This window comes from Corvus brachyrhynchos, unplaced genomic scaffold, assembly GCF_000691975.1.
Source record: "Corvus brachyrhynchos isolate BGI_N302 unplaced genomic scaffold, ASM69197v1 scaffold70, whole genome shotgun sequence".
NCBI classification, from domain to species: Eukaryota; Metazoa; Chordata; class Aves; order Passeriformes; family Corvidae; genus Corvus; species Corvus brachyrhynchos.
In genome coordinates, this window is record NW_008236217.1 from 7267038 (window position 1) to 7282616 (window position 15579).

The 15579-nt window shown below is 37.2% G+C and overlaps 1 protein-coding gene across 13 annotated transcripts in view; it reads right to left on the bottom strand.

Annotated features, from left to right (window-relative positions):
- QKI (QKI, KH domain containing RNA binding) overlaps window positions 1–15579 on the bottom strand; it is a 155648-nt gene that overhangs the window by 14886 nt on the left and 125183 nt on the right. For 6 of the 13 annotated variants that reach the window (XM_017746112.1, XM_017746109.1, XM_008643323.2 and 3 more), the window contains 3 exons: window positions 5708–5795; window positions 3069–3365; window positions 340–414 (listed from right to left, as the gene is read on the bottom strand). In XM_017746112.1, coding sequence (XP_017601601.1) covers window positions 340–414; window positions 3069–3365; window positions 5708–5795 — 460 coding nt within the window. Of the gene's footprint in view, window positions 1184–3068; window positions 3366–5707; window positions 5796–15579 lie in introns of all 13 variants that reach the window. The other 7 variants (XM_017746105.1, XM_017746123.1, XM_017746118.1 and 4 more) reach the window with 4 other exon arrangements.

The window sequence follows — 15579 nt, forward strand, 5'->3', positions numbered from 1 at the left end:
GGGGAAGTGGGGAACATGACCAAATTAATTATTGCAGCACTGATTTCATAGCGTTTCCTGATGCAGATAGATGTTTCACTCTTAAAACTGAATCAGTTATAGAATTTCTGTTAAATATATCAAAGTGTATGTCTTTAAATTGAGCCGGGAAAGCTAAGTTTAGAATTTTTTTTTTAAACCACAAGCATTCCCAAAGCTTTAAAATATTAACTGTCCAGGTTTTTGAGAAAAATCACGAATGGGTCAAGATAGGGTATTTGGTTAACCAGCTGTGGTGTTGCAAATCTCATGTACACTCAAAGCACTTCTTACAAACAAGAACTGCAGAACTAAACTAACCTCGGTCTGCGGTCACAATCCTTTGGTAAGGATGGACACGCATATCGTGCCTTCGAACTTTAGTAGCCACCGCACCTAGTTAAATTGCAATTACCAAGACAAAGTTAGAAAACATTCACAGAAAACATTAACAGCAGGTTTATCAAAATGGATTTAAATGATCATTAACTACAAAAGTTCATTTTAAGAAAAGCAACAAGTTAAGGCACAGTAGTTTCAAATCTTAATCTTAAAAAGGAGTTTATCTGTGCAGATTAATATTGCATTTATTTTAAACATCCTGGCCTTAACCTGTTTAATCCATTCATTTACAATCCCAAAATTACAGTATTTCATGAAATCTATTAGACCCAAGCACATTTAAGCTTTACTAGTCACATATTCACTGAAGTGCCTTTCTTGCAGCAGGACTATTTTAAATAATGCCATCTTTAATACTGACAATTATTTGCTAACCTTAAGATCACTTCCAGTTCTACCACAAAAAAAAGTTTTAAAGCAATTCTTCAAGCCTACAGATTGTGATTTTAAACTTTAAGTCAATAAGTATGAACTGCAATGAATTAGGTGATTAGTAAAGCAAACACTATATAGAACACTTAGCAGTCAGTATACTACTATACACTCATAAATTACAGCTACTCTGTAATAATAGGACCTAATCCAAATTAATAGCACTATTTTATTTTAAATCTATGTGCAAAAAAGTGCAAGTAAGTCACTGACTGCTAGGCCAAGCTTTTTTCAAGGCTGCTGAAACTAAGCATTTGTTAAAATTCAGATCTGATGAAGGATCAGTTAAGACCGTTCTTGAATTCTTAGCCTTTCGTTGGGAAAGCCATACCTGAAGATAAAAGGAAGGGAATTGAAAGTTAGTCACCAACTAAAAGTTGATCTCAACACCAACATCCCGAAAAATATTGATAGGGATGCATTTCTCTGCCATTTTTAACAGAATTATTTTAAAACATCTTAAAGGTCCACCACAAAAATGGACAAAATACTATAAATGAGAATGAGCATATAACAAAATAAACTCAATGAACCCCAAATTTAATACAATTAACTCTATACAATTGCTCAGAGAATAGAGCAGATGTATTAAGAGTTATTGATTCTAGGCAGCTTAAGTGGGAGTGTGGGGGTTTTTTTCCCTGCCCCCTTTTCCTTTTTTAAATAACATCTTGATGAGGTCTGTTTTGGGCAATACACCTCACACAGTTAAGCCCAGGAGTATACAGTGGTTTCAGATGCCATTTTAGAAGTAATTTTTATTTTTCCCCTCCTATCTCTTTATAGAAAATCCTGTGAGAAATCGAAGTTCCCTGCTTTGTAATAAACTTTGGAATTATGTTTTTATTTACTTGCTATTAACTGAATTCAGGAGAGGGGTTTACCACTAAGAGCTGATAGCTACTTTGATGAACTCTCTAACTGTTACTTGACTTTAGCCCAGGATGCACTCACAGACTGGGGGTAGGAGCTAGGGGGAATATTTACATATTTGTGGGAAATTAATAAATCATAATGTTATCATATGCTCACTGAACTTGGCTATGAGTTAACTGACAACAACCATAAACTGACAGATGTAGTGCATACTTTTGTCCTACTAGAATTTTTGGTATTGATTCACTAATCCTGCAAGACAGAAGTCTGAAATATATTTTCTTTTTTACTGTACTTGATGTGGAAACATGCACACATACAGATAACTCACCAAGTATTTGTCACATGAAACACTGATTTTTTGCAATACTTTCAACAAAATATTGACTTTTAACCTTATTGTCCAGTGTTCATTAGAGATGTTTAGAATTTGTGTAAATCAATAACTGCCGCTGAACAAAGATCAAAGTCCTACAAAATCAACATTATGCAGCACCAAGGTCATACGCAATTCAGAACAAACTGGAGAGAAAAGATTATTTAGATTCTGTAGAGGGTAGGGAAGGAAGAAACTACTGGAACTGCCTGTTCCATATTGGCCAGTTAACTGAATTGTCACGGCTGCTTTATCATTCTTGCCTTCACACACCAAGTCAGCGGTCTGAAATATTAGGAATGATGGGACATTTCAATGCAATGTATATAAAAGAAGCCATCAGTAAAGCTGCTAGTTTTATCGTCCTTTGGTCAGAACTTGGTTTGCTTTATATTCATTCACCGAAATAATTTTCTGCTCACGGTATGATTTAGAGCTGTCTGACACCGAGGAGAGATTTATCAGTTGCGTACTAAATAAAGAAACAAAAACTCCAACTGAACGAAGACTTTTCCACTCCCTCCAGTTTTGCTACTAATACAATATAGCAAAATAACAAGTCCTCTCTTCCAGAAATTGCTGGATGTTAATTTATGTTAAAGAGAATACAAACTAATCTGTTATTCATGGGAGCCCAGACGACATGTAATAGATATCAACTTGTATTTAACTGTTTTTTTCCCTTGCCTATGTATCTACCATCTAATATCATACAAACATGAAGATTTTATTTTCGGTAAATTTATTAATATAAACTAAGCACACACATTCAGGAATGCAAAATACATTTAAAATGTTTAAGAGCTGCACACCATTTGAGCAGCTCTCCTAGGCTGTTTTGATATACCTGAGATAAGTTTGTTGCTTCAGATTTTTTTCTTTGAGCACCATGAACCTCTACCTCACAAACACAACAGAAGCATAAGCAATGCATTCTCCAGTCATCCACATGCGAAGATCTTACCTAATACACCACTAGGTTCAATAGGGTACTCAAGGATTGATGTAGCTGGTGCCAGCGTGTAGGGGTATTCATATGGTGTGTAAATTAAGCCGGCCTCAGGTCCGGGTGGAACTATTGCAGCGGTGGGATGAGGAGTTCCGTTTGGCATGACAGCGGTTTGTATTTGTCTGATCAAAGGCATTATGGTAGGGCCAGCTGGCGTAGGAGTACGCAGGGCAGCTGGTGGGAGAACAGGCGCAGGCCCAGTGATAATCCTTGGAGCCTGGGCTGTTGCTGCAAGAGAAAAGGCAAGGGCTGCTACAGTAAGCAAAGAAATTCAGAGGAAAGTATGGAGATAGCAGTACAAAACGTGGAAAGAATGGGAAAAAAGGGAAAAAGTAGGAAAGAAGAAAAATAAAAGGAAATCATTAGTACATGCGTTGATCACACAGTGCCAAAGCACACCATTCAAATGCAAACAGCTTTCCATTTTCCAGTGTGATTAAGTATGAACATGCAAAATAAAAAAGGCATTGTAAAACAGTGAGGTAGATTTCTCAAACAGGTTACACAGCACGAAAGCTCCATTTAGACCACATTTCTTCATTTATGCTATCAAGACTGCATGAGACTGAGATGCATGCAGGAAATACAAGGAAAATACTGTCACAATCAAATACAGAGTACAAAATTTAGTGCATCTATAGAGTCCACAGACATTCAGTTATGCAGAGCTGCTGTATGAGTCTAGAGTTTTTATATGTCTTAAAACTGCATTTAAACATATACACAATTCCCATTTCCAGGATCAGTGAAGTTGAAGATAACCTAGAAACATGAATCGGTCCTGTCCTACTCTAGCTTGAATAAAATAGGTTTAAATTTTATTTCCGTATCAAATTTCACCAAATAAGATACTTCCTTTGTATTAGAAGTTCACTACGGCCTTGCTTAAGTTAAAGAAAATACGCAGTTTTTCTGTTTTAGTTTGGTTTTTTGTTTGTTTCTGGTGGTTTTGTTTGTTTTTTGAAGTGATGCTAGCACATTTCATTAAGTGTTATTTGAAGCTTGTTGGCACACCAGATGAACAACTTAAGCCCTAGCACATCTGCTGGTAACAGTCAATCTTATGGTTATAATTTCTATTATATTATAATCTAGGGTTATAATTTATGTATTTCTATGCACTACTGTTGATCTCCATTGATTTAATTAAGTTACAGGTGTCCTGAAAAGACAAATGTTGCTCAGATTTGAGACTGGTGCATTTTTTAAATTGCTTTTATTTTTTAAACAAAAATGCTCAGATAATTTTAAAAAGGCACTCAAATGTTTTTACTTCCTTTCGTAAACAGAAATAAACCAGTACAGCTTCTACATCTTCAACTTTTCAGTAAAATCAAAACACAAAGAGTGAAACTGTCTTATCAAATATTGAGTATTAGTGTGGCAACACCTAGTCAAAAATTAAATAAAAAAATTCCATCCTCCCACTTACACTGGTACAACAGACCAATGGGAAAAGACCAGACAAAGAAATTGCTCAAATGAATAAAAAAATTTCTGTGCAAAAGTTTGCATGAATTTAAGCTATTCTGAAAGCTATTTTACTCATAAATTTGTAATAATTTAGAGACTACCATATATTTAAAACTTACCTAGCTTTAAATATCACAGTGTTCATTAGGGCTGAAAGATTTACCATTACCATTGTAGTGGTAAAAGCCCTTGCTTATGTCTCTTTTCAAATCAGAATAATTACACTGGTGTAAGCACTCTCAAATTGACCTAACTGCATTCCAACCTTTAAACATATTCAACATTGAAACGGGGACTGTGTGGAGAAACAAATTTGCAAGTATCAGTAGGTCCTTAGTGAAAAGCCTGATTTAACTGTGCTTACATTTGACATCTGTATCACAGCTACAGCAAAAACGTACTTTTGAACAGCATCAGCAACTATATTTTCAGGAGGAGAAATTAGATTTTTCAACTGAAGTAAACAATTTGTATCACACAGAATAGGTATATGCTTTCATTAGTAGGTGCGTGTAATTAATTTTCAAGTGTAAACTTGTGCATACATGCGTTTGCAAAAGCATCTTCACACAAATGTAATGGAAGTAATCGTAAAAATGGCTCATTACATCACTGATCCCTGTGAACTCAGCTGTGAAATCAGTTGATGAATTGTTGGTAAAACATAACATTGGGGGTACACATGCAAGCAAGATGAAAGGAAGGAACATAATACAGAAAAATGTATCCTGAACATCTGTAACATTTTAAAATTAAATCTCTAAAAACAAAAATGCAAAGGAGTCAACTGTCCTGTATATGCTTTATGGAAAAAATGACCATAAAATAGAAAAATACAACTTAAGGGTTGAGGTTTTTTATACCATATATTTGTAAATATTTCAACCCATACATACTGGTAAAAAAACAATGGGGCAAGAAACAAGCTAAAAAAATCCCCAAACTGAAATAACTTCTCCCCCAAAAATCTTTTGCAACAGCTACCTACAGTTTTGTTGGGTTCTTACTGCCTTCCATTCTCCAGCGTAAATTGCCACTGTACATTTTCCAAAGGTAGCCTTAATATTCAAAACCTGCAAACACTTCTATGGCATTGACCCTTGAGCTTATGACATGCTTACGTGATTTGATGTTGGCATCTCTGTAGGTGCCATTCAGAATTGCAAGCTCCATCAGCTGCATCTTTTTAAGGCTGTCTTCTCCTTCTGCCTGCGTAGGAAAAAATGGGAAGAAAGTCAGGATTATGAACTCACTAGTGCACAAGATGTAAGTGACCTAGAATAAAACTGTTCAAGTTTTAACCAAGCAAAATATCTGCTTTCCATTAGTCACAAAAGCAGCAAGCTTTGTCAACTTTTCCATAAAATTAAGTGGAAGTTGCCTGTTGACTACCATTAAGACTTGTTGACAAATATCTTAAAAGAGTTTTGAAAAAGGTTCATAACATAAATTATAAAAATTAAGGATGAAATGTAAGTTATGTTTGCTAGAAATCATTTAAGGAATTTTTTTCTCAAATACATTTTCATGTACTCCTAAAGGTATCTTTTAAAAAATTGTATTATTGGGCCAGAGGAAGAACAGAAATCACAAATTTTAAGCACAGCAATTTATTCTAATTTTCTCCACTGTAGTCGATACTGACTACTGGGGGGTGGAGCAAACAAAAAAATAAACAACAATCTCTAGTAGCTTTCCAGACAGGATATTGACAACTGCCCTGAGGCTGAATTCCTAATTCTGGCACATGTAGATGTACTCTGATGAGGATCTAACTACTATTTACACAGCATACACTACTCTTGGTTTTGCTTCAATAAAAACTACTTCCCTGAAGTAACCTACTCCATTGGTATTGTGCAGGATGCGTAAATATTAAGAAATGCTCACTTTTTCAGTTAATAATGAAAACATTTCTAACCATATAATTTCATTTTTAAGACCAGAGATCTTCTGATCTGTCTTTCCAGAAATACTACCATTTGTTTAGTCTACAGTCTATCGAGCAGAAAACGTGATTATGACATAGGAAACCCAAGAGGGATGGTCAACATCTACTTTAATGTTAGGTTACCACCTTGCCTCTTGTATGGCATGCCACTGCTGAAATTCCTAAGTCAGATGCATAAAAGAGCAGCTTTCCTGTGAGCTGCATTGCATTCTTCCTTTGCTAAACTGGATTTCTTGCATTTTTACTTATCTACTCGCACAATATTTTCTGGATATTTGGAACAGCATTTTCCATAACAGCTTGTTATACATACTTTACTCCCAAACTATGGATTAGTGATTTACTAAACTCCAAGACAAAAATAGTTTTCAAATTTTATCTAAGCAAATACAGTACTTATTGTGAGGTATGCTCAAGGGCCATAACCCCTTGCAAAGGTAACTTTTAGCAGTTGATTTTTAGCAACAGCTCAAAATCAACATGGTAAGATGGGTCAACACTGAATTCCTTTCAAATGTCAGAAATTGAAAGTCCTAACTGTAATACTGAGGACTTGCATAAACACCAAGATTACCACACAGTAAACATTCCAAATATACTGAAAGTTAAACATTTTCTTTATATGTTAAATACTGTATGACAGGGCAAGCTGACATTAATACTAAAAAAGTAAATACACATTCAATTACCATCTTAACTAGAAATTAATTGTACTGTTTAGTACAGAACCATCCAGAAATGTCAGACACCATAGTCCCATATACCCTTTGGAATACAAAATATGCCGATTCTAGCAATCTTAACGTGACACAGAACAGATTTACAATTTACACGCAAAATAATTTTATCTTCTTTTTTTAAGAAACAGTTTTTCCGTTGCATCTTTGCTGGTAAATTACCTAGGAAATCACGACACAATAAAACCAACTCCAAATCTACTTCCCTATCCAGAGTTCACAAATTCTTGTCATTCTGGGTATACCTTATCAAAGTTATTTTAGCAATACAGAGTTTTTTAATATAGTGGTTAGTCTTTTCCCCTTCCCCCGTAAGTTATACTTTGCTTTTTGTTTGCATTCATGTATTTATTTATTTGAAAGTGTGTAACAAGAAAACCTCCTCACAACATCAGCTGCATCTCCCATATAGTTCCATTAATGTTACTAAAATTGCGCACTTCCTCCAAATAAGACCTTCAGGTGATTGATCTATGCCATTAAAGACTCTCAGTAAATGCTGAATATTACATTCCACTTGCTGGGATAATTTTAGTAACCCTAATCCCAGATTTTGCACCACAATGAGTATTTCCCAATATAACTATTTGTAGGGTAATAATTTTAAGACAGAAAATACTTTTACCCTTTTGACATGGTCAAAAGAAGGAGATATAGGTCTAAGTAATCATTCTTACTTTAACATTTTCCTATAGGTCACTACTGCTTTCTATTAGAAAAGATGTTGCACAATTATTTAGGTTTTACAAAGTAAATTTATTAAAGTAACAGTGGACTTAATCAAACAAAGCAGATCAAGTCCTTTGATTTTTGAGATTTACTTCTCTAGACTACTCAACAGTTGATAAATTTTTCTTCTTTTAAACAGATTCCAAAACACAGCTTAAGATTTTCCCTTAAAAACTGTACCAGTAAAAAAATCAAAGATGGAAGATGTGGATTTGCATTACCAGACATCAACACTGTCTTTTGACTTCTGGTACTTTGATTTTTAAAGCATTTATTAGATAGAAAAAAACCCCCAACCCGAACAAAAACCCAACCCCACCACTTTAAAAACACGTGTAATGCTGGCCACAAGGTCATCATTCCGACTCCTCCCAGAAGATGGCACTGTTTGTTGCACAATGCCATCTCTGCGGGACATGGGTGCTCAGCACTGCTTGCACCACCCTACCAGGGCTACTCAAAATCCTGCCAGCCCCTCGCACCCTGAACTTGGAACAGTCATTTGCCACCTCTGCTCAAGGTGAAATCACAGAGGCGGCCAGGACCACTTGGGACACGCTGTCATGTCCTTCATTCTCTGGTACCAAGTTCTCCACTTGAACATCCTTCACCAATTGCCAACCCCTCAAATTTCCAAGAGCTGCGACAGAGCAAAGGGCACATGTTTTTCCCTGCCCTATCCTCTCGCTTCTTTGCTGACAGATGATCAAATGAGGCACATGAGATCTATCTTAGCTCCAGGCATTCCAAAAAAAATCTCTGTTTAAAGCAAAGAGAGGTTGCATCAGGGATACAAAGGCAATCCCTAAAGGGACAGTACATTACCTGTACAATAACTGCAACAAAGCTCAGTCATTTGTACCAAAAGGAAGCTACTTTGAGCAAACATCAATAAGGTCACTTAAAACCAGATTTGCATTACTAAGTTGAAGCTCAAGTGATTGACTCAAACCTCTCATCCTCTTAAATCTCCAGTGCTTTCCTTGTATTGTATCATGTACAATATAACATGCAGATTAAAAAAAAAAAAAAAAAGCCTTAAATGGTATCTTGAAACATAATTCTTTAAATGTAAGCAACTACTTGCAAATGCTCACTGCATACAAATAGGGGAGAGATGGAAGCAGTAAATCCTAACAAAGCCAACTGCACACAGACACTGCTGGGTGCTGTTCTGTGAACACAGAGCCTGTAACTCCTCACAGTAGCTCAACTCTACTTCGGCTAGCAATAAATAGACCTAAAGGAGACCAAATGCCAGTGAGAACTATCATTTTAAGTAACTTGCCTTCTAATCTTTATCAGTGTAGGATTAATAGTTGCAAGGCTCAAAACACTAGTAACAACAAGTTCTACCTACATGAAGTCTCTGGGAAACACTTCCTAAAAAAACACAATTTCAAACTAAGTAGACAGTGCTGACCATACAAATGCCCAGTTAAAACCACAACTGTCTCCCCTACTTTAGACAATACTGACAGTTTCACAAAAAAAAAAGAAAAAAGAGGAATGCAGTTTATTATATAACTGCTATTAGTAAGAACTTGTTTCATGTCATGAAATGGGGAGCTCAGATAAAACACTCCAACGAATTCTTTTCATTATCAATGCCCAAGCTATACTTCAACCTCAGATACTCCAAAACCTTCAGAAAATCCCTTATTTTTAGGCACTAAAATGCCTCTGATTCTCATGTGCATACAGTGTACCCTAAAGAGTATCATACAGTTTAGCTTCTTATTTATACACAAAACATACATACACTAGATAAATTTGTTATCCAGGTGGAAGAGAGACAGGCATGCAGACTCCAGAGGTAAATGCCTTCATTGTGCAATGTCAATGAAGGACTTCAGCAGATGACAACAGTTTAGAGAGATGAAAGGTGGACTGATAGATTCTGTGTACAGTCAACTCTGAGACAAATTACAGTGGAGAAGGAAAGAAAGATACTATTTAAAAGAAGGATCAAGTAGCAGTGTTTAGGATAGAGCAGAGATCCATAAGCTAGCATCCAGTGGAGATGGTCAGTGGCCACACTGCCCTGCCATACTGCTGCCAGACCCAAAAGGAACATCACTGCAGCTCAGGTAATTCAGAAACCAAACAACCCACTCACTTGTGCCATAGCTGAGATACCTTGTTCTGACAGAGCTTCTTGAGCCTTAGAGTCTCATGTACGTAGGTCTCAAAATGTTCTCTGATTCTCATTATTACCAGGGCTGGAAGCGAAGGCTTTCAACATATCTCTACAAACATAGGTCCATTCCCCATATAATACTCAATTTTCTTTTAAAGTAACTGCTTTGGAAAATATAATAGACACAATTTTTTTACACATTCATAACAAATATATCCTCATATTCAGGTGATGTTAGTGACTTTCACTGACAGTCTAGCTTCCAAATGTCATGCATTTTGGATGACATCTTTGCAATCCTGTCACATCCCTGTACTTCAGCTGAATTCTCATGAACTGAAGTGAGCCCAGCCCTAGGAAAGGCTGCAGACAGTTTTATTATCCTGCACAAAATGCAGCGAAGTCTGGCTTTGGGGACCAGTCCTTCATAAGCTGTTCTAGGGCTGTCCTCTCAGGCTCAGAGCACGAGCAGCAAGTGGGTAGAGAAAAAGGTGGCAAAGCAAGACAATGGATAAATCAGCCAGGAATAACAAAGGCCAAAAACCAGTCTCCATCTTCCCCTGCTGGCTGCAGCAGGCCTGTCCCACCAGGTTCATGGGAAGAATGACCAAGGGCCTCAGCAATGTCACAGCACCAAAGAACACTCGCCTTCCAAGCACCTCAGCAACCTCCCCTGCAGAGCTGCCACCCTGCCTGCTCCACACCACTCCTTGTTAAACAGAAGCTTCGCCTTTCCTGCCACCCTCGGGGGGAACTCCTCCAGCTACCTAACATTTTGTCCAAGTCCATACACCCCTTCTACACATTTGCTTCAAGTAGAGAATTCTTCTAATGAACAAGAATAAATACTTAAAACTGTTCCTCAAATAGAAAAGTAATTTGTAATTGCCACATAAAATAAACATAACTTTTCTACTACCTGGAAATACACACATTAAATATGAAGACCTTAATTATTCTTTAGACTGCCTATCTGCATAGTATAAGCCATCTACTATTTACTAATTTAATATGAATTTTGGTAAAACACAGTATCACCACTGAAATATTTTACTGTCATTGATCTGATCCTACTTATCCAGGAGGCAGTGGTGCTCCTCAAGGGTCTGTCACCCTGCCTTCCCCAAGTCCCCAGCTGCTCTATATAGCCAAACAGCTGCAGCTTGGAGGCTTGCACTGTGACACTGGCTGGACTCTAGGGCTCTAGAATGCTTTTATCTCCCTGACAAAGAAAAATCTTCCACTGCAATTCACTTGTAGATCAGTAAGTATTCCTAACATACCATGCGCCAGTCAAACAGTCTTAACACATGAATGTCTCCATTCAGGGACAAAAACCTTCCATTCATAATTTATAAACAAAAAAACCTTACAGACATTATACTACCAATTCCTAGACGTACACGTATTAAACAAAAAAACAGATCTGAGCCATCAATATATTGTAAAACATACTACAAAGGCTAAAACACATTGGAATTTTGACGCTAAAGCATAAATGCTTAAAATCCATGTTTGGAAGGTCTTTTTTTTCCATATCTAAGTTGTTGAAAGTGATGTATCTATAGCAACAAAATCCTAGACAAGAAGACAGGTAACTAGATGTAAAAGAAAGAAAAGATCTTTTTTACTGTGAATGGGAGTACCTCAACTATTAATCAGTTACCTACTGCAAGAGATTAGATTTTATTTTTGTAAAGGCTTTTAGTTCTGGTAAATTACTCTATTAGTCAGTATTAAAGAAAACATCTCATCCTCCCTTTCCCTCAAAAAAATCTGGCAGAGACCTTCAAGTTTCCCATGCCCAGAATGTAAATATTGATAGTTGGAAGTTGCTAGTAAACATACGTAAAAGACTTTCCCATCCTTGATTATGCACTTCTGAGGGTGATGGAGCAGAAATCCTACATAATAGGTTTGTTTGTTCTGAGGAGAATTGGTCAAAGGGGTCTTTTCTGTCAGAGTTTGGCAGCTATTCTTATATTAGAGGAAACTTTCCCAAATACTTCTGAGACAAAGACTTCCAGACCAGCCATGTTTCTCAGAGTCCTGTATGCCATCAACAATACTACGGCACTGAACAGGTGGCAAACTATAGCTCGGTTATTTCTCTATTTCCTTTTCAACACTGACACACACTGCTATGGCTATGAGGACAGGCAAAGATAAATTAGCATCATTATTTCTTCTGGGCAACAGTCTGCTTATCTTCTTCAAAGCAATCTCTCAGTTCAAATGATATGCAAAGAAGACTTGTGCTGCTTCACTTGACAAATTCATTGGTCATAATGTTAAAGATACACTAGGGGGAAAAGGCATCCTATCTTTTTACACTTCCCATCACCTTGTCCGACATATCCCTGTTTAATCATGATACTTGGCTTACCAGTAATACTTCTGAGAGTCCTTATGCCCTCCCTCCCTCACTTTGCATTTCTGCACGAAGGAAATACAGATAAGGTACAGAAAACCAGCACGAAGCCTGTTTTCTAAGCCAGACTGAAATAACACACCAGTGGAACTTAGAAGTTTGCTTCACCATATATCCTCCCTAGATATTAGTAGTTAACACACTGGGATGGAGGGAATTTTGCTTGACCTTAACAGGTCAGCACTTCTTTACAACAGATGTGATGAGCTCATATTTAAATCACAAGGTTTTAGGCTTTGAAGGAAAAAAAAAAGGTTCCCCGGATAAGGTAAATTAGACCCTCAACAATACTTACTTTAAGAACTTGCTTTTTGCTTTGCCTTTTTTTTTTTAAAATTATCATTCCTATTTTCCTTGCACCTCTGTTTTAATGCTGTTAATAAAATCTGTGATAAGAATCTCTATACACCACACTGGAGAGCTTGAGCAATTCGAAAGCTCCATAACAAGAATACATCTTTCATGATACACATATACACATTAAGCCCCAAAAAATTCAAAAAGAAAGAAAAACCCCATTGTTACAGTACATTCTAAAATGTTTTTAAAGGACAGAATAATACTGAGATATGTTCAGATTTATTTGCAAGCACAGACATCTGCTGATATTTGTATTAAGATTCAAATGAAATATCTATCAATCTAAAGCCATCTATGCAGTCTAAGGCATTAGACCTATTTTTAGCAACGTGCAAGCCCAGCTTAAAAACTTTCAGAGCTGAACACTTTACTTGTGGTATTTCTAGCTTTAGAATGCTAGACATTCAAAATTCCTCCTCACTGGTTAGTTTAATTCTGAAAACAGCAGTTAAACTATAAGCACGCTGAATGAGACAGTACCAGGCAAGCCTCTTGTACTAATTTCCCACATATGGCTCTACCAGCAACATCTTGAGTTCCACGAGCATCCTAGGAATCTAAACAGAGCAGAATGCAAACACGACCTATATTATGCAGGTCTTTATTCCAGCAGTAGCCTTTGGAACAGACTGAACAGTGCCAAAACACTCCGACAGTGTTGACACATTCCACTTTTATCAGGACAAATTCATTAACCCATCATGAGTTTTAAGTAAATTATGAAAACAATTTAACCAATATATGCTACAGAACGACCTATGATCAAGGTGGTTGTTCTAACAGGTACAAATCAGAGGCAATTGTTAGAAATATAACAATGGAATGATTAATTAAAATATTTACAATTAAGTGTGGCCTGACCTGTAACATTTATTTTCCCTCTGTCATCCTAGGAGGTTTCTATTCAAAGTTTGAGTTTATACACTCCAAATAGCTGTAAATTGCCCTGAACCTCAAAGACGCCTAACTCAAATACTGGAGTGGGTCGGGACATGGGGGGGCAAGACGGGACTGGAGACATGGAGGAACCCTATTTAAGGGTTTCAAAACCAGTATTTTGTTGGGAACTCTAGAGATCCCAATGCTACATAGTTTTCTTTCCAGCTGTGCTAATGGTTTAGTACATAAACAAAGCCTTTCATTTTCAAAATGGCACTGAAATATGACTGCGTGTTTTCATATGGAAAACATGTCCAGTATGTTTTGAATCTGTTCCCATCCAGAAACACTAAAAAAAGAGAGAGAGGCAAGAAAAATGACATTTCATATCAAATTTAGTAACCAAGAAAGAATATGACAAGTCTCTCTCTTTAGAGCAACAGAAGACAACTAACTGCTGGTGACAAGGAGCACAAAGACTGTTGCTGTGAATTAGTACACATCTTTCAAGTGTATCTTCTCTCGTGTTTCATTAAGGACAGGACTGAGGGCTGCACACTACCACACGGGAATTCAAGCTGCAGTAGTAACTTCTAAGACATTTTTATCTTCAGCATGGGATGTCCTGAAAATGTAATACTGACTAACAAAATTAACTAATTTATTACAATATGGAGTAAACCCATGAATGTTCAGGCTTTTCCAACTACAAAATGTTAGTATTCCAGGAGCAGTGGTCTTCTAATAGCTTCTTCAACTGTCACACTTAACTGCTCTACTCACATTTTCAACAGAAATCATGACAGTTAAATGTGATAGAAAAAATTGTTTCTGCATTTCACCTACATTCCCTTGGTAAAATATTTGCTTAATTTTTTTTTTTTTCAAAGTGACTGTTTTCTGCACACACACCACCTCTAAGGTCAAGGTACGTAATGACTGTTACATGCAGAACTTTATATAAAGCCATCATCTAGAGAAACAGTATTGTCTTAAACTTAAGATAGACAAAAATTCAACCAATTTAAGTTGTACATTTCTAATACAACTAAGGAAACAGAAAATTGGAAGTTTAAAAGGAGATATGCACTCACTTTATACTTGCAGTAATTTTCAACAGCTGCTAACAGGTGAATGAATACTAAAAGCTCACAATTACCCCAACTGCTTACATGTATATGAGCAGCCCACATGTGTCTCATGCACTTTACTGGTACTCTAATACTAATGTTTAAACACTGTTTAAAAACCGAAATTAGCTCTTCCATAAACACCACAGATGCCTCTCCAGTTCTTGAATTCTCAGAGCTGATGAAGTCCAGGAGAAGGGTGTGATAGTATTCCAACTGGCCAGTCTCCTCTTGTATGGCTGCTAAAACCCACTTTTCACACAGCTTAAAAATACAGAGAAGTGAAAAAACTAATTGTGTGCATTCTCCTTAGGGGCCAAATATGTCAATCACAGGACCTTCCGTTGGAAGGCTCGGGCTGCTCGAGGCAGCGTGTTGCTAGGGAGAGGGCTTTCTCTGCTATTTACTGAGCTTTCTTTTCAGCTTTTAGAGACCGGCCAACCCTTATTTTCCACAGACAGGAGCGAGAACCTGCGCTGCCTGGCAGGGGCTGGCACAAAGGGCCTTTGAGGAGTGCCTCTTCCCCAGGGAGCCACGCCACTGCTGGGCACACCTGACCACTCACCACATCTCCTCCTCCTTCAGGCACAGCCCCAACCTGCGGCTTCCGCCATGGATGGGTGGGGCGGTCCCCGC